Genomic DNA, 27,554 nt, shown 5'->3' on the forward strand with positions numbered 1-27,554 from the left:
AGTTGACTCCAAACAATAATCGCTTATAACGAAATAATCCTAACGGAGTTATAAAACTTGTGATTTATCGACTTTGTTCATGTAGCTCTAGTTGGTGGTATGCATCCTTAAGATCTAGCATCTCTGAGCTGAGTCATGAACGCTTTAAATGTCTGTAAAGGGCGATTTTCGCTCAGGAAAAAAGGCTTCATTTGCTCGCCGCATATCCAGGCATAATCGAATTCCATTTTCTTTAAAGAACCATTGGTGAAATCCAGGCATTTGGTCCATTTACAGGTTCAATAATATCTCGCCTTAGAGCATCCTGACACTTTTCGCACATCTTTTCTTCTAATGCAATTGGTATCCTTCGCTAAGGCTGTTGTACTAGTTTTATTCACCTGCAGACCGAGCCGTGGCACATTCAACTTAATTGCAGTTTCTCGTCCCAGCAATGACAGTTTTCCTTTTTCAATGACCAAAAAGGAGGCAATCATCTCAGCATGTTTACCAAAAGAAATTGGTGCCTCAAATACGCAAATTACATTTAAAATTTGGTCCGAAGCGTATCCTTTCAACAGGTTCTGTGAGTTCGGGCGAACATTGAACAGGGTGGCTTTATTCTTTTTTAGAATGGATCAGTGTTCTTGACTGATGCGATTATAGGGAGACCCTAAATGGATGATCAGAGATATGTCTGTTTCTTTTCTAATAGTTTCCTTATTAAATCTCCCGACGCCCATGCGTCGATTACTTTATCTTTGATACAAATCTCTTCGATATCAGCTTTCGTTGATCCAAAACCGAACCTTTTAATTTGTTGCCTTAGGCGCAAAACTCAGTAATCTCCTCTGATTCAGCGTAGATCTGAAATGCTCTCAACCATTTCTCCCACTCACAACGAAGCAGTGCTTTGTCAATGCTTTCGCACAAGAATGGTTTAATGGGTAATCCCGCGTTCATCTGTAATAAATTTTAATATCTCTATATATTTAAAAATGATTTTCTGTTCGTTAGACTCGCTAAAACTCGAGAACGGCTGGACGGATTTATCTTATCTTAGTCTTGAATTATTCGTGGAGGTCTAGGGAAGGTTTAAAAGGTGAGAATAATCGAATAATTGCCGGGAAAATCCTCAAACCGCATTTTTCTATTTCCCATACAAACGCTTTCTAAATAAAATGGAGACTACAATAATAGTAGGCGCCGCATAGTGGTTGCGCCCATAGCCCAAAAATTAAAAAAGTCATAACAACAAAAAAGGGGCAAAAGTAAACAAATCGCTTCTAAATTATCCAAACTTCTTTGTGGCATACTTTATCTTGTTTGTCTGGAAAATTAACCGTTCTTTCTTAAAATGGAATTGAAGTTAAGTGCAGGTGTTCATTTTCACAGTGCATCTTGCGCGTATCGCGAATTTTTCAGAACAAAACTGAACTTTGAAGTGGTCAGATCATTTATTACGTTTCCAAGTTTAAAATATTTGTAATGGATTTTAAGTTGAAGCTATTTTCTAAAATTTAAGATATTTTAAAAAATTTTACTTGTTAAACTGTTTTAGTTATATTAATTTGAAAAATACATGTTTTTTTTCTAAATTTTGAACGTCTTTTTCATGTTTAGCTAAAGTTTTAGTTGTGATGCCACGAAATGTCACAATTAAGTTGTATACCAATGTGTTCGCTTGGCTCTTAAGGTAATAAATGTGTACATTTTTCATGTAATCGTAAAAATTCTAGCACCCTATTAACTTTTTGAGGGTCAGTTTTGCACTACAAAAATCAGTTTTCGCTCGTGTGATTGTTGTTCTGTTGCTTTGTCTTCATCTTTTGAGTTTGTTTTTATTAATAGTTTTTCATTTATTAATAGTTTTGATTTAATTTTTTTTTATTCCATTGCTTTAAACTTTAATAGGTTCTTCTTATAAGTGTGTGTTCTCACGTTTATATCTTTTTAATGTATGGTGTAGCGAAGAGGGTAGCGCCATTGAAAGGCGAACAAAATTGATTAAAGGTATAGAAGCAAATATTATTAAAAACGGCTATATTTTTGACAAAGATTGAAGTATCAAAGCGAATTGGATACGTTTGCAAAAGGATGGTAAAGTTTTGGGTAAATTACAAACGCATGAAATCGTCAATTCTTCAATATCAATATGATTGGTTGAATGAAAGGTGCGCCCAATCAACATCGAAAAATCCTGACCGTGGATGACCCATAGCAGATTTTAAAGAAGCGCCTGAAAATTGCTGATCTGTCAAAAGCCGAAGAATCTATTGCTACTATATTACGCTCATGCAATTTATCTCAACAGAATTTAATCTTGTTGAAGTCTTATCACTCTTTCTTGATACAAATATGAGTAAAGATCAATATTTGCTTATTCGTAGTTTTGTTATTAGTAAATTATCTTTCATAAGAAATTTTTAATACCAAGTTACGTAAAATTTCTTGCAGGGATTACGGATGGGGATTATTTAGGGATTACAATTTAACCAATTAAAATGTCAAATATTTAATTTAGTATTGGAAAAAAAAATAATTTAAGGGGGCATGCGCAGTTGGAACGCCAAAAAATATAAATTTTTCCCGAATATTTTTCTCGTAAACTATTGAATTTTTTTGAAATATTTTTAACTTAAATTTATACATTTTAACTTAAATTTGAAAAAAAAGTTAAAAATATTGATCAAAGTTATGCCCCGTAAAAAAAATTCGACAAAATGGCGACCTATCAAAGTTGAACAATCGTTTTTCGTTAAAAAAAACGGTAGTTTTTCAGCTGTAAAAAAAAGCTTTGCATAAAATCAATCCTTCGATTAAATACTAGATTATTATGTATTAAAGAAGCATGCTCAATTTCAAGACAATCGTGTCACTAGTTTTCGAGTAAGAGTGGTCACCGACTTCTAAAACGTAGTTTTGAGAAAAACGTGTTTAAAGTTTCAACTCACTATTTCATAAACCGGACGCCCCTACCTTTAAACATGTGTATCTCAATTAATTTTCACCGGATCATTTCAAAATTTTGTGAACACATATCTAAATACATACACTTTAAGAAAATGCAAAAAAAAAAATTCGATTTTTTGAAAGTTACAAGTGCGCATTCCCCCTTAATGAAAAGTCCGTTTGTATGGAAGGTATACGATACGATTTTTTTACAGTGTGTTTAGAATATTTTTATAGATTTTTGGACAAAATTTCATTGCGATATCACTACTAGAAATATTTTTGGCCGCGGCTCCATACAAGCCCAACCACTGCGCCGGTACGTGATACATTGTTTGACAGCTACTTATTGTTCTCTGCTCAGTTAATTTTACATACTCGCCAATATTGTCCAAAGCTTTTGAGACTCACATCAATGTGGAATATTGTAATTCTGTGAAGTCTATAAAGCATATATGTAAATATGTTAATAAAGGAAGTGATATGGCTGTCTTCGGTGTAACCAATGCAAACGATGAAATATCACAGTACCAAATGGGTCGCTATGTAAGTAGCAACAAAGCTATTTGGCGTATCTTTTCATTTACAATCCATGAAAGACACCCTACAGTAGTCCATTTAGCAGTCCATTTAGAAAATGGTCAGCGAGTTTATTTTAATGAATCTAACGCGGCAGACAGGGCGACACATCCACCGTCGACAACATTAACAAGTTTCTTTACAGTCTGTCAAACTGATGCTATTGCTCGCTCTTTGCTGTATGCTGACATGCCACGCTATTTCACATGGAACGCATCATCGAAATCGTTTCAGCGTCGAAAAAAAGGAACACCAGTTGAAGGACATCCAAATGTATTTGCTTTAAATGCTCTGGGTCGCATCTACACAGTACATTCAAATAACGATGAATGTTAATATTTGCGGTTGTTGTTGATGAATGTTCGTGGTCCGACATCGTTTAAAAAACTGAGAACAGTAAATGGACAGTTGTGTGCGACTTACCGTGAGGCATACCAACTATTACATTTACTTGAGAACGATTCGCACTGGGATGATACGCTCAAGGATTCCGTAATATCTTCATCGCCGCATCAAATTCGTACATTTTTTGCGATTATCATATCGACATGTTTCCCCTCGAATCCAAAAGACTTGTGGGTTAAGTATAGAGAAGACATGTCTAAGGATGTTTTGCATCGTGTGCGCCGTCAAACTTTGAATCCTACACTACAAATGACTGAAGAAATTTACAATGACACATTGATCATGATAGAAGATTATTCCCAAGCTCATTCCCTAGTATTGTCATGTTTAGGAATGACAGCACCCAATCGTCATTTGTACGTTGCATTAAACCAAGAGTTGCAAAGAGAACATCAGTACGACATTGAAGCATTGGTCAAAACAGTTCGTACAAATGTTCCACAATTAAATCAACAACAAAGAATTGCGTACGACACTTTGATAGAAGCTGTGAACAGTGAATTTCGCACATCTTTTCTTCTAATGCAATTGGTATCCTTCGCTAAGGCTGTTGTACTAGTTTTATGTCCCGATTTATTGCCAATTTGACACTGTCCCCTATTCACTTCGGGAAAACTGATACCTCCTCAATATGATTCACCTGCAGACCGAGCCGTGGCACATTCAACTTAATTGCAGTTTCTCGTCCCAGCAATGACAGTTTTCCTTTTTCAATGACCAAAAAGGAGGCAATCATCTCAGCATGTTTACCAAAAGAAATTGGTGCCTCAAATACGCAAATTACATTTAAAATTTGGTCCGAAGCGTATCCTTTCAACAGGTTCTGTGAGTTCGGGCGAACATTGAACAGGGTGGCTTTATTCTTTTTTAGAATGGATCAGTGTTCTTGACTGATGCGATTATAGGGAGACCCTAAATGGATGATCAGAGATATGTCTGTTTCTTTTCTAATAGTTTCCTTATTAAATCTCCCGACGCCCATGCGTCGATTACTTTATCTTTGATACAAATCTCTTCGATATCAGCTTTCGTTGATCCAAAACCGAACCTTTTAATTTGTTGCCTTAGGCGCAAAACTCAGTAATCTCCTCTGATTCAGCGTAGATCTGAAATGCTCTCAACCATTTCTCCCACTCACAACGAAGCAGTGCTTTGTCAATGCTTTCGCACAAGAATGGTTTAATGGGTAATCCCGCGTTCATCTGTAATAAATTTTAATATCTCTATATATTTAAAAATGATTTTCTGTTCGTTAGACTCGCTAAAACTCGAGAACGGCTGGACGGATTTATCTTATCTTAGTCTTGAATTATTCGTGGAGGTCTAGGGAAGGTTTAAAAGGTGAGAATAATCGAATAATTGCCGGGAAAATCCTCAAACCGCATTTTTCTATTTCCCATACAAACGCTTTCTAAATAAAATGGAGACTACAATAATAGTAGGCGCCGCATAGTGGTTGCGCCCATAGCCCAAAAATTAAAAAAGTCATAACAACAAAAAAGGGGCAAAAGTAAACAAATCGCTTCTAAATTATCCAAACTTCTTTGTGGCATACTTTATCTTGTTTGTCTGGAAAATTAACCGTTCTTTCTTAAAATGGAATTGAAGTTAAGTGCAGGTGTTCATTTTCACAGTGCATCTTGCGCGTATCGCGAATTTTTCAGAACAAAACTGAACTTTGAAGTGGTCAGATCATTTATTACGTTTCCAAGTTTAAAATATTTGTAATGGATTTTAAGTTGAAGCTATTTTCTAAAATTTAAGATATTTTAAAAAATTTTACTTGTTAAACTGTTTTAGTTATATTAATTTGAAAAATACATGTTTTTTTTCTAAATTTTGAACGTCTTTTTTATGTTTAGCTAAAGTTTTAGTTGTGATGCCACGAAATGTCACAATTAAGTTGTATACCAATGTGTTCGCTTGGCTCTTAAGGTAATAAATGTGTACATTTTTCATGTAATCGTGAAAATTCTAGCACCCTATTAACTTTTTGAGGGTCAGTTTTGCACTACAAAAATCTGTTTTCGCTCGTGTGATTGTTGTTCTGTTGCTTTGTCTTCATCTTTTGAGTTTGTTTTTATTAATAGTTTTTCATTTATTAATAGTTTCGATTTAATTTTTTTTTATTCCATTGCTTTAAACTTTAATAGGTTCTTCTTATAAGTGTGTGTTCTCACGTTTATATCTTTTTAATGTATGGTGTAGCGAAGAGGGTAGCGCCATTGAAAGGCGAACAAAATTGATTAAAGGTATAGAAGCAAATATTATTAAAAACGGCTATATTTTTGACAAAGATTGAAGTATCAAAGCGAATTGGATACGTTTGCAAAAGGATGGTAAAGTTTTGGGTAAATTACAAACGCATGAAATCGTCAATTCTTCAATATCAATATGATTGGTTGAATGAAAGGTGCGCCCAATCAACATCGAAAAATCCTGACCGTGGATGACCCATAGCAGATTTTAAAGAAGCGCCTGAAAATTGCTGATCTGTCAAAAGCCGAAGAATCTATTGCTACTATATTACGCTCATGCAATTTATCTCAACAGAATTTAATCTTGTTGAAGTCTTATCACTCTTTCTTGATACAAATATGAGTAAAGATCAATATTTGCTTATTCGTAGTTTTGTTATTAGTAAATTATCTTTCATAAGAAATTTTTAATACCAAGTTACGTAAAATTTCTTGCAGGGATTACGGATGGGGATTATTTAGGGATTACAATTTAACCAATTAAAATGTCAAATATTTAATTTAGTATTGGAAAAAAAAATAATTTAAGGGGGCAGTTGGAGCGCCAAAAAATATAAATTTTTCCCGAATATTTTTCTCGTAAACTATTGAATTTTTTTGAAATATTTTTAACTTAAATTTATACATTTTAACTTAAATTTGAAAAAAAAGTTAAAAATATTGATCAAAGTTATGCCCCGTAAAAAAAATTCGACAAAATGGCGACCTATCAAAGTTGAACAATCGTTTTTCGTAAAAAAAAGCTTTGCATAAAATCAATCCTTCGATTAAATACTAGATTATTATGTATTAAAAAAGCATGCTCAATTTCAAGACAATCGTGTCACTAGTTTTCGAGTAAGAGTGGTCACCGACTTCAAAAACGTAGTTTTGAGAAAAACGTGTTTAAAGTTTCAACTCACTATTTCATAAACCGGACGCCCCTTCCTTTAAACATGTGTATCTCAATTAATTTTCACCGGATCATTTCAAAATTTTGTGAACACATATCTAAATATATACACTTTAAGAAAATGCAAAAAAAAAAATTCGATTTTTTGAAAGTTACAAGTGCGCATTCCCCCTTAATGAAAAGTCCGTTTGTATGGAAGGTATACGATACGATTTTTTTACAGTGTGTTTAGAATATTTTTATAGATTTTTGGACAAAATTTCATTGCGATATCACTACTAGAAATATTTTTGGCCGCGGCTCCATACAAGCCCAACCACTGCGCCGGTACGTGATACATTGTTTGACAGCTACTTATTGTTCTCTGCTCAGTTAATTTTACATACTCGCCAATATTGTCCAAAGCTTTTGAGACTCACATCAATGTGGAATATTGTAATTCTGTGAAGTCTATAAAGCATATATGTAAATATGTTAATAAAGGAAGTGATATGGCTGTCTTCGGTGTAACCAATGCAAACGATGAAATATCACAGTACCAAATGGGTCGCTATGTAAGTAGCAACAATGCTATTTGGCGTATCTTTTCATTTACAATCCATGAAAGACACCCTACAGTAGTCCATTTAGCAGTCCATTTAGAAAATGGTCAGCGAGTTTATTTTAATGAATCTAACGCGGCAGACAGGGCGACACATCCACCGTCGACAACATTAACAAGTTTCTTTACAGTCTGTCAAACTGATGCTTTTGCTCGCTCTTTGCTGTATGCTGACATGCCACGCTATTTCACATGGAACGCATCATCGAAATCGTTTCAGCGTCGAAAAAAAGGAACACCAGTTGAAGGACATCCAAATGTATTTGCTTTAAATGCTCTGGGTCGCATCTACACAGTACATTCAAATAACGATGAATGTTAATATTTGCGGTTGTTGTTGATGAATGTTCGTGGTCCGACATCGTTTAAAAAACTGAGAACAGTAAATGGACAGTTGTGTGCGACTTACCGTGAGGCATACCAACTATTACATTTACTTGAGAACGATTCGCACTGGGATGATACGCTCAAGGATTCCGTAATATCTTCATCGCCGCATCAAATTCGTACATTTTTTGCGATTATCATATCGACATGTTTCCCCTCGAATCCAAAAGACTTGTGGGTTAAGTATAGAGAAGACATGTCTAAGGATGTTTTGCATCGTGTGCGCCGTCAAACTTTGAATCCTACACTACAAATGACTGAAGAAATTTACAATGACACATTGATCATGATAGAAGATTATTCCCAAGCTCATTCCCTAGTATTGTCATGTTTAGGAATGACAGCACCCAATCGTCATTTGTACGTTGCATTAAACCAAGAGTTGCAAAGAGAACATCAGTACGACATTGAAGCATTGGTCAAAACAGTTCGTACAAATGTTCCACAATTAAATCAACAACAAAGAATTGCGTACGACACTTTGATAGAAGCTGTGAACAGTGAATCTGGTGGAATTTATTTCCTTGATGCTCCCGGAGGAACCGGAAAAACATTTTTAATTTCATTGATTTTGGCGATGATCACATCGCGAAATGATGTTGCTCTAGCGTTGGCTTCATCTGGAATAGCTGCGACTCTGCAGAAGGTGGGCGAACTGCACATTCTACCTTGAAATTACCACTAAACATGCAAATCACCGAAACACCAATTTGCAACATCGCCAAAAATAGCGCAATGGCCAAGGTCCTACAGGTATGCAAATTAATTGTTTGGGATGAATGCACAATGGCCCATAAAAGGTCACTGGAGGCACTGGACAGAACGTTGAAAGATCTTCGTGACAACCAAAATATTTTTGGTGGGGCCATGATTCTGTTGTAAGGTGATTTTCGTCAGACTCTTCCAGTTATTCCCCGATCAACTGTAGTTGATGAACTAAATGCATGCCTAAAATCATCAAATTTGTGGCAGTACGTAAAGACACTCCAACACTCCACATAACATTAACAAATTTTCTTCCAGGACAATTGGTTTCCTTCAAATCAGTTGACACCGTAATGAACCAGGATAAAGTGGTCAACTATCCCACTGAGTTTTTAAATTCACTGGAATTTCCTGGATTACCACCTCACAATTTGCAGTTAAAAATAGGATCAGTTGTCATCATGCTGCGTAACATTATTAAACCTCGACTATGCAATGGAACAAGACTAGCTGTGAAAAGACTGATGAATAACGTCATTGAGGCGACAATCATAAAAGGAAAATACAAAGGAGAGGATGACTTGATCCGGCGGATACCGATGATTCCAACGAACATACCATTCGATTTTAAACGCTTACAATTTCCACTTACGCTTACAATTAGGTCTGGCTTTTGCAATGACCATAAATAAATCGCAAGGACAATCGTTAGAAGTGTGTGGAATCAACTTGAAGTTTTCCTGTTTCGCGCATGGACAAATATACGTTGCGTGTTCGCGCGTCGGAAAACCGTCTTCTTTGTTTATTTGCGCACCTCAAAACAAAACAAAAAAAAAATATAGTTTATGAGAAAGCTTTAAATTAATTAACTGACTGTATTTTAACAATGTGTGTCTGCGAATATCAAATTTAAATCTTATAAATAGCCAGTATTTCAGGAAAACTGTTTTGAAAGTAAGCAACATGATGTATCGAAAATAATAATAAAACTTCATGTTTTATTCAATAAATGAAGTTGAATAAAATAAGAGGGTACTCTTTAATTTTTGAGATTGAAAATGATTATTAATTATAATAGATAATTATTTATTGCTATTCAATACAGTTCATATTAAATTATAATCACTCAATGTTGTCAAAGCAATTTAGGTGTGTTTTTAACGACAAAGGGTCTATTTTAGCTCCACAAAGTTCAAATCCAATCAAATTATTCTTTGCGTGCGCTTTGGGGGATCTAATGTCGCGTTTCGAAATTAAACAAAAGTGAATCGCGATCGCGAAAAAATTTCAGAGTCACAAATTATAATAAGTACTGTTTTTTAATTTATTTGGTCAGCTCCGCGAAACTTAATTTTAGTTATCTTCAGTTCTTACTGTATCAAATAATTTGTTTGAGTTTACAAAATTTTAAATTTTGACACAAAAGACGATTCTGAACGCAACAAAAAAAAAAACAACAGCTGGCAGTACGAAGTCTGCCGCGTCAGCTAGTATGTATATATACATATAATTTATTTAATGAAACTAAGTGGTTGGTCATTGAGTCTTTTCAATGACTTTTCCCTTTTTCGAAAATAATAAAAAAAGAGAATAATTTTTTTCAAACGTTATAAAATGTTTATTTGTTTGCATATGAAATGGAGTGCCAGAAAGCTCCGATTTAGAATGTGTATGCACTGAGATAGAGAATACAAGTGGAACTGCCTTTTACCATAGGACGGGCGAAAGCTCGTTAACTGAATGACAACAATAAAATAAAGCCGAGCGGCCGAGAAGAGTCGGCTTGCGACTAACAACAGCGATGAGAAAATGATTATATGCTAAACTATAATTATTAAATTTATATATATGTTAAATTTATATTGATTCAATTTATGCAGTGGCTGCTGACAGCCTGACCCGACATACTCCCCCCAGTTGAGGCTTGTCCTTCAACTTCATCTTTCTAACCACCGACACTTGAGGCACTCCATCCCTACCAGGGACTAGATCCAGAATTCTAGCCAACAGCCACTTCATGGGGGGTAGGTTCTCGTCTTTGACTAGCACCACATCGTTAATTGCCAAGGCAGGGCCGGACGCACGCCATTTGGAGCCCTGCTGAAGAAGGCTTAAATACTCCTTCTTCCATCGGGCACAGAAAGACTGCTGCAGGAAAGACACACGCTGCCAGCTGTCCATACGGTTGAAATTCAGCTTTGTGACATCAGGCTCGATAAAACTGACTGACTGACCACCAGTTAAAAACTGGGATGGCGTTAGAACATCAAGGTCTGCAGGATCCTCTGAAAGAGGCAATAAAGGCCGTGAGTTTATGACAGCACCAATGTGACAAAGCAGAGTTCGCAGCTCGTCAAATCCAAGAACTGAGGATCCAACAGCCCGGTAAAAATGATTCTTTGCGGTTTTGGCTGCCGCTTCCCAGAGTCTACCAAAATGCGGAGATCGAGGAGGAATAAAATGCCACTCGATGGACTCAATCGCGCAAAACTCCAGAAGCGCTCGTTGATGCTCATCGCTTATGAAGAGTTGGAGCAGCTCCTTTAGCTCATTTTTCAACGAGCTAAGCCCCTTTAGCTCCAACAAAATTGGTCGCATTGTCAGACCAAATGTGCTGAGGCTTTCGGTGAGTGCATATAAACCGTTTTAAAGCATGCAAAAACGCAGATGTGGATAGATCCTTTACAAGCTCTAAGTGCACGGCTTTAGTAGCAAAGCAAATGAAAACACTCACGTAACATTTTACGGGAGCTTTATTGCGAACTTCTATGTGACGCCTCCTCCCACAACTGCGACAATTATCAGCGAGGCACTCACGCAGGTGATGGCCAGTTTGGAGACATTTCCGACATAGACCTAGTCGCCTAGCCTCGCCAAGGCGGCTCTCATGCTCAATGACAAAAATCTTGGGCATGCAGAAACTACATGGGACCACCCACCGCATAATATACAAGCATAGGCAGGTGAATTAGTAATAATAAAGGACGCTCTACTGTTATTTGCGACTCTACGTCTTCCCACCTGAGTGCCCGGTGCGTAAGCGGCCAAGGCCACATCCATAGCCTCCAAAGTCCTGCAACGCTGTTCCAAAAACTTTGCCATCAACTCCCAAGTAGGGATGAGATCCGAGTTCGAGGCATTTTGACCTTCCTCCCACTTGGCCTGAGTAGCTGGATCCAACCTTTGAAGATCGGCGTTCTGAACTGTCGTCCCCAAATTTTTTAAGGCTCGCATATGGGCATTGAACTTATCGGACAGCCCTCGAAGCGCTGCCACTGAGTCACCTTCCAATAGATTGAGGCCCAGAATCTCGTTCACATGAGCCTGAAATATCAACCGACGGTTATTAAATCGATTATCCAAAAGCTGCACCTCGACATCATAATTCTCCTCGGAGATTTCCAAGGAACGGACTGCCTCTAAAGCGGAGTCCCGAAGGCAACCTCTGAAACTTTTCCATCTTACTTATATAAGGATTGCAGCCTACGATCGTCGGAAAGACCGAATGAAACTCAGCCCACTCTGAATATCCTCCGCTGAAAGTAGGAAGAGGAAGAGGAGGCAAGGCTTGAAAACTCCGACTGAGTGCTGGTTCCACCTGGATACTGGAACCTCCGCTGGCAAGGGTGGAATGGGCCGCAATTCGAGCAGAGCGCAACGATGCATCGTAGCTACAAGCTCAGACACTGTCCATCGCAAGTCGCTGCTTATCTCAGCAATGTCTAACTCTTCAAGCTCCCCGTGGATGGCCTTAAAATCCTCGTACATGGCGACCAACTGGCCGTGACGCACATGGAGCATAGCATCCTCCACCTTTGACATTGGCTGCAGGGCGCCTTGGATCCTCTTCAAATCCTGGAGGATACCCTTTTCCTTGCATTTTAAAATCGCACTCCAAGATAGAGTGGGTTCTCCTGTGACGACGCCGCTGGAGTTCATCGCCACTATAATTGAGATACGCTCAATTTAGGGAAAAAACACGCACAAATTAATTTTGGCGCCAAAATTATAGTTCTTGTTTATTTTTTTATATTTAATTATATTTGAGCGCAGCGAACACGATTTATCCCACTGTGCGCTCAGAACCGTACGCTGAGTTATGGAATGTATATATTTAAGTTAAGGTGTCCTTCCATGGTTCACCTGATGAAAAGTCGTTGGTTCATTCTTGGATAACGTTGGGAATACAATTTATTCATGTCACTTAATATTAACAATCGATTTAGTAAGTTCTTATTTAACGGAAGGGGTATAATTTTATATGTCGATGGAGAATGTTGGAGTTGGTTCAGCTTCGTGGTTCGACGGTCAAGAATAGACTGACTTCGCGGAGTTGTGACCCTCCGATCGACAGTTCGATATCGGCCGATCTCCCACTCCAACTCTATGTGTGGTGTCAGCGTGTGCGGCGTCGGCGTGTATGGTGTCAGCGGGTGAAGTGTCAGCTATCCGGAGTAAAGAGTCAGCGTAACACTCAGGGTGTGGGTCAACTTTCCCGCAACATTCTAGTCAGCGTACATGGTTGCACACTTGTGACATAGTTGCACTCTTGCGACATACCCGGATGTACTTGAACCCAAAGCACTTGAATTTTGGGAATTGCTTATGCTGTGGATTGGGGTTTAAGAGTCTGGGGTCGAGTTCGAGGTGTAGTCGTAGTAGGGGGCGAATAGTGCTAAGCAAGGGGGGGGGGCCGAAAGTGCCGGGTGTTAACTCCTCCCCCTCTAAAAGTCTGCGTCCCGCAGATCAATTGGCTAAATGGTGAGCTGTTGTCGACATCCTCTTTGGGTTTTCCAGGTCCTCGATTATAACCCTCGTGGTTGGTATTCCTTTGGTGGAGGTCAACTTCCTCCAGATGATGAACAGGATCGAGAAGACCACTACTGTTAGCGAAGCCTCCAAGACAAAGGAAAAGGTTACGCCTCGTGAAACGCCAAACATTAGCTGTATATTTTGGGCGTTGAGGTTGGATCCGAATTTTCTGGTCGCCGTTTTCGACAATCATCTTTTCCGAGTTGAGTATCGCATTCCAGTCCTCCGCGTCTGGTGATCCTGCAATCCATTTCCAGGCTGAACCCAGCCAGTTTATTGCTCGAGCTCTGCGTGATGATGGCCTCATCACTCTGTTTATTCCCTCCGCTGCTTGCTCCAGGTAGTGTCTCGTTATTGTGCTAACACGCAGGGCCGTCGAGAAGCCATGTCGGGCCCCGGGGCATGGATTTCTCACGGGCCCTTTTTCGTTTTCGTCCCGCTGACCCCCCGGTCATTAGACCCCGCTGCCGGGCCCCTGTCCATTGCGGGCCCCGGGAAAATTACCCGGCTGACCCCCCCTCTCAACGGCCCTGCTAACACGTTGGTCCATCAGGGTTGCCGCGTCCCGGCTGGTGTCGTCTACTTCTTGCATCATCCTTGATAGGTCGATGACATATACCAGTTTAAACACTCCGTTGATCCGTTATACTGCTCCCTGTTGCAGGGGAACGACGGGTGCGTCGTACTTTAATATGCGCGCGGCTGATGTGACGCCGATGATTGTGAGACTCGTGGAGCATCGTGATCGAGAAGGAAAGAAAGGCTTGTGTATATACTATTCGCGCTTGTGTATATAATATTTGTGTATTCATGCTTAAATTATTTGTGTACTACGTTTAATGTTTTTGTGTGTGTGTTAAAATAGAGAAATGTTTTGTGTGTGTGATAAAATGGAGAGGTTCATAAAGCGCTCTTCAATTCCTCAAGTCTGATTTATGCAAAATTTTCCCTGATCTAGTTTTAATCGTCACTCCGCGATTCTCTTGGACCTCCTCCGGTCTGAAACGATGTTTTTCTTTAGTTTTAATTAGCTTATTAGCGTCGAAAACCTTATCCCCCGACTCGTACTGACACAAAATTTGAATTTGAATTTTGACACAAAAGAAGATTCTGAACGCAACAAAAAAAAAACAACAGCTGGCAGTACGAAGTCTGCCGCGTCAGCTAGTATGTATATATACATATAATTTATTTAATGAAACTAAGTGGTTGGTCATTGAGTCTTTTCAATGACTTTTCCCTTTTTCGAAAATAATAAAAAAAGAGAATAATTTTTTTCAAACGTTATAAAATGTTTATTTGTTTGCATATGAAATGGAGTGCCAGAAAGCTCCGATTTAGAATGCGTATGCACTGAGATAGAGAATACAAGTGGAACCGCCTTTTAGCATAGGACGGGCGAAAGCTCGTTACCTTAATGACAACAATAAAATAAAGCCGAGCGGCCGAGAAGAGTCGGCTTGCGACTAACAACAGCGATGAGAAAATGATTATATGCTAAACTATAATTATTACATTTATATATATATGTTACAATTATATTGATTCAATGTATGCCGTGGCTGCTGCCTGACCCGACACTGAGTTGCGCTTTACTTAATTCTGTCACTGACTTTAGTCTGTTCGTCTCCTATACTATGTACATATTTTGCTAAACGTATGTACATAAGTACGTTTTTTTTTTCTTTCTCTCTGAGTTTTGTCAGTCTTACTGTCTCTGACCTTTGTCAGCTTAGTACATATGTACTAAGCTAGCTGCCTTTGAAAACTTCTTTTCAGATTACTTCTTTTTATACCCTTCTAGACGGTATTAGAATTTTGGTTAAAAGTGTGCAACGCAGTGAAGGAGACATATCCGGCCCTATAAAGTATATAATATAAAAAAACCTCTTGACGAGGTAAAGTACCGGTGACGAACCTGCATGCGAAACCCAACATATCTGATATCAATTTTAGGAACGAAAATATGCTATATAGGTGTACAAAATTGCATATACAAAATATTCTTATTCGGCACGTTCCTGATATTTTTATACCCTTGCAGAGGGTATTATAATTTTGGTCAAAAGTGTGCAACGCAGTGAAGGAGACATCTCCGACCCTATAAAGTATATATATTCTTGATCAGGATCACCTCCTGAGCCGATACAAGCATGTCCGTCTGTCCGTCTGTCTGTCTGTCCGTCTGTCTGTCTGTCTGTCGGTTTCTACGCAAACTAGTCTCTCAGTTTTGGAGCTATCAAGTTGAAACTTTGCACACACCCTTCTTTCCTTTTCAGGTAGTATATAAGTCGGAACGGGATCGGTCGACTATATCCTATAGCTGCCATATAACTGATTGATCGGAAATGCCATAACTTTGGTGTTTTTTAAGTTAGAAGGTTGGGACTTTCCACACATGTTATATTTGACCAAAATATCTTATGTACAATTTCATAAGGATCGGCCGACTATATCCTATAGCTGTCATAGAACGTTCGGAATTGGCATAACTTTGGTGTTTTTTAAGTTAGAAAGATGGGACTTGGTACAGATTACTCTTTGGGCAAAATAATTCAATATGCCAAATTTCATAAGGATCGGCCGACTATATACGATCCGCTATATATTTAATAATATAAGATGCGTGTCGCCACCTAGTGGACTGCGACTGAACTGCAAGGGTATATCAACTTCGGCTCCGCCCGAAGTTAGCTTTCCTTTCTTGTTTTTGTTTTTCTTGTACGTGCCGAACAAGAATATTTGTCGTCACCGTTACTTTACCTCGTCAAGAGGTTTTTTTTTTATATTATATCAGTTTTTTTTTTGTATATATAGATCTTCAATTATTTAAAAAAGAACACATAATGTATAGAATATTAATGTAACCTCTGGCAGGCGATTCACACAGTTAGCAATACTTTAATTGTAAGGATAAAGACCAAAACTCTTTTTATTTACACCATAGATTTTGACATTACAGAAAGTGGAATAATTAAACCCATTTCCAAAGATGTAAAGAATATTTCGATAACTTCAGTGGTTCTGAAGTTATGCGTATTTTTAATTTAAAAAGGTTTTGGAATCTTGTTAGTGTTGGGACTTGTGTCAGCATCAAATAACATAATTATTTCAATTTAATTCTCCCAGTGTAACTAGCCGCAGCGGTCCACTAATTGCCCGTTATCAGCTGTACCATATTCTTTGTTTCTCCCAGATTCGCATGCGCTTTGTTGTTCTTTTGTAGCGCATGCACTTTGGGAGCTTTGGTGGAGCTTCTGCGCAAGCTCTTAGGTTTTATGACTTGTAATTCGGCATTGTTTTGGACCGGCCGCGGAATTTGTTTTGGGGTTAATTTGACCCATAATAAATTGAATTGTAAAATTGAACCTGGTCTATTAATTCGGCCGCTATCAAAACGCTGATAGCTCAAAATTGGTGACCCCGACGCGATCGCGCTCTAATTGATTTATGATCATTAAAGTGCTTAACGGAAACCTTGTAAAGGAAAACTTGTTGCTATTGTTTCCATTACATTGCACCTTGCACAAAATCTTACATAATGGAGTCTGGAGACTTATTTAGTGCCTCGGTTCCTGCAAGCAGGGAAAGGCTGTTGCGGCGAAGAGCAGAAGTGACCTACCAGGAGATGGAAGCCCTGCATAATAAGGTCAAGGCTGCAGTGCAGAAGGGAGATTTGACCATCATGGTACTGGAGCCGTTGGAAATTGCGTTGCGGAAGAAATTCACCACACTCCAGGATGAGTTAGAGCGATTGAGCTCTAGTGAAATTGGGAGCGAATTATTCTGGAAGTTCTCCCAGCTTGCCGCTGATGTGCGCGTTGATATTCATGGGAATGGCAAGGTACTCCATGAGGGTGCCTGAACACTCCACTCGTCTCGACGGCACCACTGGTCCCATTGCCCCGTCGTTGACAAAACCAACCATCGAGGCTACGAAAGTGCATGGTGGTCTCTTGGTAAATCGTCGCTCATGCAGTCAGGATTCTTCGCTGGACCGCGACATCCAATCGAGTTTTCAGGATTTGAACTTGGAGCGAAACCTGAGCAACGATCATGATAGCCAGGACGGGTCCAATTGCGTCTCATCAGTGCCCCTGCTATCCACCGCTCCCCCCGTGGTCGCTATTTCCACATCGCATCTGGCAGTTGTCTGCGATGGCCCGGGATTTGGTTTATTGCCACCGTTGCCGACTAAGTCAGCGCCCAGGTCTGACTCCATTCTGGACTCTAGCCTGCACCCTTCCAATGGGGGAGGTCGTCCGCATCGCTGCTGCCGCCGTCTGCAGCTGCCAAGGTGGCTGCTGCTAAATGACATCGTGCTAATGAAGGACGAAAACTTTCCGCCAATGAAGTGGCCCCTGGAGAGGGTGACGGAAATGGTCGTCGGAGATGATGGAGTGTGTCGGGTGACGGCGTCCGGAGCTACGAGACGGGCAGTCAACAAATTGTGTCTGCTGCCCCTTCATGATGCTGTTGAAAGCCCATCTTCCAACGGGGGGAGTATGTCGGGTCAAGCAGCCGCCGAAAGAAGTTTGGCCGGCAATAATTTATTGAGTTCGTGACGTCACTCTCTTTTATATTTATGTTCGCATCGCCCGCTCTCGTGCATTCGATCGGTCACCTGCATCTGCCGTCATGCACTAGCGTTTGTCTCGCTCTCTCCCGGGTTCTCTCGATCGCTCCGCAGCATCAAGCGTTGAGCCGCGCTCCCGTTTTGTATTCTAATTCGGTCTTCACCTCCTCGCAGTCACATCTATGCATATATCATACCCAAACATTTCAAAAAAATTGTAAAAAATTGAACTGTGCTTGTTTCTACTAAAACTAAGATTTAGAACATTGAATATAGCTCCCGAAAACGCTCGGTAACTGAACAGCCATAATTCAATATCTACTCCCTCAGATTTATCTAATATATAAAATTCTCGTGTCACAGTTTTCGTTACCGTACTCCTCCGAAACGGCTTGACCGATTTTGATGAAATTTTTTGTGCTTATCCGGTATCTATGAGAATCGGCCAACATCTATTTTTCATCCCGAATAATTGCCGGGAAAATCCTCAAACCGCATTTTTCTATTTCCCATACAAACGTTTTCTAAATAAAATGGAGGCTACAATAATAGTAGGCGCCGGTACGTGATTCATTGTTTGACAGCTTCTCATTGTTCTCTGCTCAGTTAATTTTATGTGACAAACCGATATTGTGTTCATTGAAAAATTGTGAAAAATATTGGAAAAATTTTAATTTAAAACCATCAAATCAATCACGTGTATTGTGGAAATTATTTTTCAAATTCATTTGTCTTAAGCCAGCAACAAGTGTATTGTGATAGTCACACTTTATGAGCGGGAAATTTTCTCACTTTGATTAATTACAATGACAAGCAATGCCAAGAAAACGCAAAGGGGTTGATATGAGCCGCAGTACAAGCAGAGCTCGAAAGTTGCAAAATAGCAGATCCGAAAGAACAGAAGAACAAATCCAGCTACAAAATACTGATGCACGTGTCAGAATGACGCGATTGCATCAAGAAGAGCCAGAAGATACACGAGATGAACGCAATGAAGTCAGAAGATTAGAACAACGACAATCACGCCGTTTCTTTTCACCCTTCTACGATCAACCCTTATTTTTTAATAGCCATTTTAGTAATTTAATCATTTTTCCTCTCCGGTCGAAAACTGATCAATCGTCATTTAATTAGTTATCCCCGCCAGATGTCTACAGGTGTCACTTCTGACCCAGTAAACAGCAAGGAGTAGGGATGAGAGAACGAAGCTTTCTTTCTCACTCCCTACACAGTTGTCGGCCATCATTATTGTTTATGCATCAAGTGTAGTAGTAACGTTGACAATAACAACAACAATTTATCAATTATTACGGCTAGAAAATCATCTCTAATATATCAATAAAAACGGATAGAAAATCGGCTGTCTCTGTCTCTGTTGGCTATAAAAACTGCTAGAGACATAGACAGAGACAGAGACAGAGACAAAGACAGAGACAGAGACAGAGACAGAGACAGAGACAGAGACAGAGACAGAGACAGAGACAGAGACAGAGACAGAGACAGAGACAGAGACAGAGGTAGAGACAGAGAGACAGAGAGACAGAGAGACAGAGAGACAGAGAGACAGAGACAGAGAGACAGAGAGACAGAGAGACAGAGAGACAGAGAGACAGAGAGACAGAGAGACAGAGAGACAGAGAGACAGAGAGACAGAGAGACAGAGAGACAGAGAGACAGAGAGACAGAGACAGAGACAGAGACTGAGACTGAGACTGAGACTGAGATTGAGATTGAGACTGAGACTGAGACTGAGACTGAGACTGAGACTGAGACTGAGACTGAGACTGAGACTGAGACTGAGACTGAGACTGAGACTGAGACTGAGACTGAGACAGAGACAGAGGTAAATTAGTGATGATTAGACAGAATGTATTTTAACAGTGTGTGTCTGTAAATATCAAATTTAAATCTTATAAATAGCCAGTCTTTCAGGAAAACTCTGTTTTGTAAGTAAGCAACATGATGTATCGAAAACAATAATAATAAAACTTCATGGTTTTATTCAATAAATGAAAGTTGAATAGTTGAATAAAATAAGAGGGTACTCTTTAATTTTTGGGATTGAAAATGATTAAAATGATAGCTCCGCGAAACTTAATTTTAGCTATCTTCAGTTCTTACTGTATCAGATAATTTTTTTAAGTTTGAAAAATTTTAAATTTTGTCACAAAAGAAGATTCTGAACGCAACAAAAAAAAAACAACAGCTGGCAGTACGAAGTCTGCCGGGACAGCTAGTTTTTGTATATAGTTCATCCTTATGATGTCCTTATGAAATGTTGTAAACAGCCCCAAGCATCTTGAAAACTAGCAAAGTTGTGCCATTTCCGATCGTTGAGGTTTTCGGCAGCTATAGCATATGGACCGCCGATCCTTATCAAATTTTGCAGATAAGATATTTTGGCCAATTGTAACATGTGTGCAAAGTCGAAACCTGTAAATTAAAAAACACCAAAGTTATGGCATTATAATATGGCAGTTATAATAGTAAAGCCAGGGGAAAAATAAATATAAACAAAAAAATTTCGGACAAAAATTTCCGAATTTTCTGAGCGAGTGCAAGCTTTCTATATTAATTGCACAAATTGCCAATGGCAATCAATAAACTTGAAAACGAATACATTGAAACAAGAAAGGAAAGCTAACTTCGGGCGGAGCCGAAGTTGATGTACCCCTGCAGTTGTGCCATTTCTGATCGTTCAGTTATATGGCGGCTATTGGCGGCTAATTTGTCAAATAAGATTATTTTGCCCAAAATGGAATCTGTACCAAGTCTCTGTACCAAGCCGTTCCGACTTATATACTACCTACAAGGAAAAGAAGGATGTGTGCAAAGTTTCAACTCGATAGCTTCAGAACTGAGAGACTAGTTTGCGACAGACAGACGGACAGACGGACATGCTCATATCGACTCAGGAGGTAATCCTGATTAATAATATATATACTTTATAGGGTCGGAGATGTCTCCTTCACTCCACACTGCGTTGCACACTTTTGACCAAAATTATACCCTCTGCAAGGGTATAAAAATTACTTAGAATTTTCTCCATTGATCTATTGAACTGCAACACAAAAAGGAATTAAAAATATTACTAATTAGTTCTATCAGTGTAACTAGTTGCAGCGGTCCACTAATTTCCCGTTATCAGCAGTTCCATATTCTTTGATTCTCCCAGATTCGCATGCGCTTTGTTGTTCTTTTGTAGCGCATGCACTTTGGGAGCTTTTGTGGAGCTTCTGCGCAAGCTCTTAGCTCTATGCACTTTTCGGCATTGTTTTGGATCGGCCGCGGCATTTGTTTTGGCTTTAAATTGACCCATAATAAATATTGGAAATTGAAATTGAACCTTGTCTATTTAATTCGGACGCTATCAAAACGCAAATAGCGCAACAGATAAGCTACAATAGTAAAGAGTAAGTTTGGGAAATACTTTAAATGCAAAAGCAGTAAATATAGATGAAATCAAGAAAGGCAAGCTAACTTCGGGCGGAGCCGAAGTTTAAATACCCTTGCAGTTGAGTCGCAGTCCGCTAGGTTATCTTATATTATTAGATATATAGCGGATCGTATATAGTTGGCCGATCCTTATGAAATTTGGCAAATTGAATTATTTTGCCAAAAGAGGAATCCATTGAAACACCCATCCTTCTAACTTGAAAAACAACGAAGTTGTAGCATTTCCGATCAATCAGTTCTATGACAGCTGTAGGATATAGACGGCCGATCCTTATGCCATTTGGCAGATCATATAAGTTGGCCCGAATTAGAATGCACAGAAAGTCCCATCCTTCTAACTTGCAGCATTGAAGCCTACGGAGCATGTGTCTACATAGTTTCCAGGTCGCCAGGGGCTGAGAGCCGCCTTCTATGTGCGAAATCTCGAGTATCGCCTCTTAAGACGTTAACTGTGCCGAAGTTGGAGCTGGCTGGAGCTGCGTTGTTGGCGAGAATGATGGCAGAGGTTCATAGTCTAGGTGCTTACAGAGGAAAGTAATTTTGTTGGTGCGGCACTTCAACCGTGTTATCGTGGATTCGAGAGGAGCCTGCCAGGTTTAATGTTTTTGTCGCTAACCGCGTGTCAACCATCCAAAATCTGACGAGTTCCATGGAGTGGCGATATGTGCTGACGTTGGAAAATCCAGCAGATATCTTGTCTCCTGGAGTCCTTCCTACTGAGTTGATCGGATTCAGACTATGGTGTCAGGGTCCGCCCTATCTGTTAAAGACACAGGATCACTGGCCTGTGACGGTAGTAGTCGAGAAGCCAGCGTTAGAGCTTCGCCCTTCAGTTTTATTGGTGAAGTCACCATATACAGGCATCGTAGCGACATGCAAGTACGTTAACTCCTCTCCAGCTCTTCAGCGAGTGTTTGCTTACGTCTATAAGTTTGGCAGACGGGTTCGGCATAAAGGAATTACCGTTCATGATCTCAAAGCGGGTACTCGCATGCTTTTGTGGGCAGTTCAGCGCGCTCATTTTGGTGATGAAATAAGGACGTTGCAGACAAAGGGAATGGTTGCCTCCTCCAGTTCGCTGGCTTCGTTATCCCCCTTTTTGGATCAGTTTGGATTGCTTCGAGTAGACGGGCACCTCAATAATTCATCCTTGGATTACGATGGTCGTCACCCAGTAATTTTGCCCAGTAGCCTTCCTTAGCTTTCATGAGCCCAACCTGCACGCTGGGCCTCGAACGTTATTGGCGATGATACGTTCTCAGTATTGGCCGATTGGGGGGAAGAAAAACTGTGCTCAAGGCGACAAATAAATGTGTGAGATGCTTCCGGATGAAACCTCGTTTGTTGGAGCATGTAATGGGCGATCTTCCGAAGGAGAGAGTGGAAGGTTATCAAGTCTTCGATGTAACCGGCATCGATTTTTGCGGTCCTTTCTTCTATAAGTCGGAGGTTCGCAACAAGGCTCCCATAAAATGTTACATTAGCGTCTTCATTTGTTTTACGACAAAGGCCGTCCATTTAGAGCTGGTGAGGGATCTGTCCACCACCGCCTTTCTGCATGCACTGAGGAGATTTATTTCTATCAGGAAGAAGCCTCGACAGATCTGGTCCGACAACGCCACCAATTTCGTTGGAGCCAAAAATCAGTTGAGCGAATTAAAGAGACTATTTCTTAGGGACGAGCACCAGAATCCATCGAGTGGAAGTTTATCCCTCCCCGTTCTCCCCACTTTGGCGGACAAGTATCATTTTTATAGAGTCGTGGGCTCGGCTGTACTAAAGGCCGACGATTTCCAGACGCTGGTGTACAATATTGCTCCAGTGATTAATCCGAGGCCATTAGTCCCTCTCTCTGAAAATCCTGCTGATCTGGATGTCCTGACTCCTAATCATTTTCTGCACGGAGGGCCTCCTTCTAGTTTCAGTGAGCCAGACCTGACGAAACTCAACATAAATCGGCTAGATGCTTGGCAACGCGTCGTCTTTCTTCAGCAGTGTTTCTGGTCCAGATGGAAGGAAGAGTATTTAACCCTGTTGCAGCAACGATCCAAATGGCGCATCCCTGGTCAAGGCATAGCAGTAAATGACATCGTGCTGGTGAAGGACGACAACTTTCCTCCAATGAAGTGGCCCCTGGCGAGGGTGACGGAAATGGTCGTCGGAGATGACGGGGTGTGTCGGGTGGCGCTGCTGAGGACAGCGTCCGGAGCTACGAGACGGGCAGTCAACAAATTGTGTCTGCTGCCCCTTCATGATGCTGTTGAAAGCCCATCTTCCAACGGGGGTGTTCAAGCATTGAACACGATAAGAATTTCAACATAGAATGTAGGAGATCGGACCCTTGGGAATAAGTGATTAACAGCATGGTTTGAAAGACGATCTCCTGCAGTCTAAACAAATACTTATGTGGTGCACTTGAAGCACTGAAGAAAGTGTCACATAGCATGTCAGCGTGCAGTCCGTTGAAAAGTAGTTTTAAATAGATTTATGATTTTCATGAATCATTCTTGTAAGAGAAGTGTATTGAATAAAAACAGTTTTGAAACGGAACTCATTGGAGTAACACCATTATTTAAGGGGCTCCTCTTAACAGGGGGAGTATGTCGGGTCAAGCAGTCACCGGAAAGTTTATCTTTATCTTTATGTACCCATTTGCGTTGCCCGCCCTCCATTCGATAGGCCACCTACATCTGCCGTTATGCGATAGCGTTGTCTCGCTCTCTCGTGGTATCTCTCGGTCGCTTCGTAGCATCAAGCGTTGAGCCTCACTCCCGCGTCACTTATTTCTTTGATCGGGCTTCAACCCTACTCACAGATCTTATTTTGTATATCAACAAAATCAAGTTAGAAAAATAATGTGTGCAAAAAAAAGTTTCATAAATAGGAGGTCGTTGACATCTGGGCTATGATAATTATTCACAGCTGATCCAATTCATTTGTAACGAACTGTTTTTGCTATATTTTGTTCGCAACAAATGCCGCGACTAGCTCACAGAGGTTGAGGGTACGTTCCACAGAATTTATAGATTTGACGTGATTGCCCGAGCCCAGAAATAACACGGTATTGCTTCGTTTCAATCAAATCCTCTTTATTGTCTTTACTTTACAAAGAATAAGAGAATCTCACCGGCTCAGCCGACCGACCGCTCGCCCTCCCGTCGATCCCCGATCTCCGCTCCGGGTTGGTGCCAATACACACGCCCTCCCAAAGCTTGCGCCCGGCAGGTCGTGTGGTCTTGGTGCCTGGCACCGAAACGGCTCACGGTTCCCTTCGTTCGGACTCACGGACTCTGGTTGCGGGGCCTGTGTTGTTGCTGCCGTCTTCTGCGCTGGTCTTCTGCTGACGCTGCTCGTCCGTCGCCGCCGCTCCCTCGTCGTCGCTGCTCCTCTGTCGGTGATGCTCCCTCGTTGTCGCCGTCGCTCCCTCGTCGTCGCCTCTGTTGTTGCTGCTCCTCCTTTATGGGTGCCGTGGACCTTCGGAAACTTTGGCTCGCTGCACTTCCCCTTTCGCCGTGGCCGGCACATAATCCGTGTTAACAGACCGAGTGGCTCACCTCCCAGGCATACGCCGGGCAGGATATGCTCCTCGCTGCTTAGCGGCCGGATCAGGGCACGAAGGGCTTTCCTAGCGCACCGGACACGCCCCCGGTCGCGTTCGCCACTCACCTCCAAACTCCTGCGTGCCTACGCCCCGCAGGATCTATGGTGGGTCAGAGGTTTGGCGTCGCGTCTCCTTTGACTCCAGGTGATACGCTCCAGCGCCTGGATCAGGATTCTCTTGACTTTCCCGGGGCGTCCCTGCGTGGTTTTACTGTTGGGCTTGAGTTCCCGAGCTGGCTATCCCTCGCGTTACAGGATCACACCTGGATCGAACGGTCAGGAGCAGGCAAGGCGTACGCCAGGCTGATCCGTCGTTGCCGCTACTACACCAGGATACCTGTTGTGTCCGGGAATAACTCCACCCGACTCGTTTACCCTTAGACCTCAGCTTTGCCGCGGATCCTTGATCCTTTCTCCTTGCTCCTTGCTCGACACGCGTACCGCCGCCGGACTTACCCACAGGGGGTCCTTAAGCTATTTATCGCAGATCCTCGCTCACTCGCTTTAATAGCCCGCACTTAAGACTGTCGGACTTACCCACGGGAGGTCCTTCAGCCTGTACTCCTAATTCCTCTAAGGAAACTTTCCCACTTGAATGTCAGACATACCCACGGGGAGTCTTTTACTCAACTCTTCCAGCTTCCCTAGAAGACTCGGTTCCGATTTGCCCCAGGGGCCCTCCTTATATAGTGCCAGAGGCGCCCGTTAATCCTTGCAAATCTACTCCCTGCCGTTAATCCTCCGCTCATTTACTTTCTCCGTTAGCTTTCTCCAATCCCGCCGTCTTTCTATCGGCGGGCTTTCTTTATTGTCCCTCCCCCGATTGCCCTGCTTGGGCTTCCGATCCGCATTGTTTTTGTGCCGGTCATCGGACTTCGTCCAGATACCCCGCGATCCCCCCCTTTACTTGCTTGCTCCCGTAAATCTTTGAAGGTGAGGGGCCTAAAACCGATAAATGTGTTTTATGTGATAGAACACTGTCAAATGCGCCTTTAGCAAAAGCTAAAGCTAAAAATACATGTCACCAGGCTTTTAACAAATACAAGGTTTCGTGTCCAAAGACTGCCAAAGTACTAATGTCTTCTCAACCCCAAGCCACCCAACCGATAGCTTCTGAGCCTGCAGTGAATATGGCTTCCCAGCAGTTATGAGGGTTGCAAATGAGTTTCTAACGCAGATAGCCGACCGATTGAGGTCAATGTAGCAGCGCACCTTCAGTGCGGAACGGGAGAATTTTAATTCGTTTTTTCGACGGGTTAGTCCAGCTGACACGAGCTACTGAATTTATCCATCGACTCAGTGCAGCGTCTGCGGGATGTGAGTAGGCGCAGGGAAAGCTTTTTAGAAGACGTTAAAGGGAGTTACGGATATTAGAGACCGGCTCCGTTTCGCAAGCAAGTACGAGAACTAGTCGAGGAGATGGAACTAGATGATAAAACAGATTTTTCTGTTGCAGATATGGTTGATGAGGTAGATACTCATTTTCCGAGCCTGGTTTTTCACCATTGTCAAGTTTTTCCGAGTCCGAGGCCTCAAAATGGGCCCAGTCCGATGCCACCAATGTGTCCGATCCGTCCGAATTCTAAAGTACCATTTTCTGGCCACAGCGGGTCAGGAATAATTACCTTCCTAAAATTTTCCCACTAGAATGGTTAAAAAGATCCCATCGCGAAATGCCAAGCGTATGAAAGGCAGCTAAAACAATAAATGCAGAGGTTCGCTTGTTTGACCAAAATGTCTTAGGACTTGTTGACACAGGAGTGTCAGTCAATCTCTTAGGTGGGAAGTTTACTAAGCACATCATAAGAAATCGTGTACCCTTAAAGCGTAGCTTTGGGCCAATCACTACCGCAGATGGTCATAACATTTCGCAGACATTTCCCAGTCTCTCTAGCAGTGGAAAAACTTTTGTATGCGGAGGTCGAGCGTATGCTCAAACTAGGAGTAATAGAAGAGTCAGAAAGTGTCTATTCATCTCCTATGGTCTTTGTGCAAAAACCCGGCAAGCTTAGGTTGTGCCTAGACAGTAGAAAACAAAGTGACGAAAAATTATGCTTACCCATTGCCGCAAATTGATAATATCTTAAGCAGACTACCGAAGACGATTTTCATAATCAGTTAAGACCTAAAATTTACCTATTGGTGAATAACCCTAGACCCAGCATCGCGGAATAAAAGCCGCTTTACCTTTGTCAAATGCGCTGCAAACCATGACCAGGCTTATGGACAAAGCAGTGCCTCCAGAACTGAGAATTGAGGTATTCGTCTATCTAGATGATTTCATGATTTTATCCGGTTCTATTGATAGTAATTTAAAGCAAGGCGTATGAAAATTGCATGGGCAGTGTGATA

The 27,554-nt window shown here is 41.0% G+C and overlaps 1 protein-coding gene across 2 annotated transcripts in view; it reads right to left on the reverse strand.

Annotated features, from left to right (window-relative positions):
* LOC26514684 (glutamyl aminopeptidase) overlaps positions 1 to 27,554 on the reverse strand; it is a 414,401-nt gene that overhangs the window by 154,650 nt on the left and 232,197 nt on the right. The window contains exon 5 of one of the 2 annotated variants that reach the window (XM_044714906.1): positions 20,273 to 20,579. The exons of the other annotated variant lie outside the window; for it this stretch is intronic. Coding sequence (XP_044570841.1) covers positions 20,523 to 20,579 — 57 coding nt within the window. The 3' untranslated portion in view covers positions 20,273 to 20,522. Of the gene's footprint in view, positions 1 to 20,272; positions 20,580 to 27,554 lie in introns of those variants that run through there. 2 annotated transcript variants of the gene reach the window in all.

The sequence above is a fragment of the Drosophila ananassae genome, chromosome 2R (assembly GCF_017639315.1).
Source record: "Drosophila ananassae strain 14024-0371.13 chromosome 2R, ASM1763931v2, whole genome shotgun sequence".
In the NCBI taxonomy this organism is placed as follows: Eukaryota; Metazoa; Arthropoda; class Insecta; order Diptera; family Drosophilidae; genus Drosophila; species Drosophila ananassae.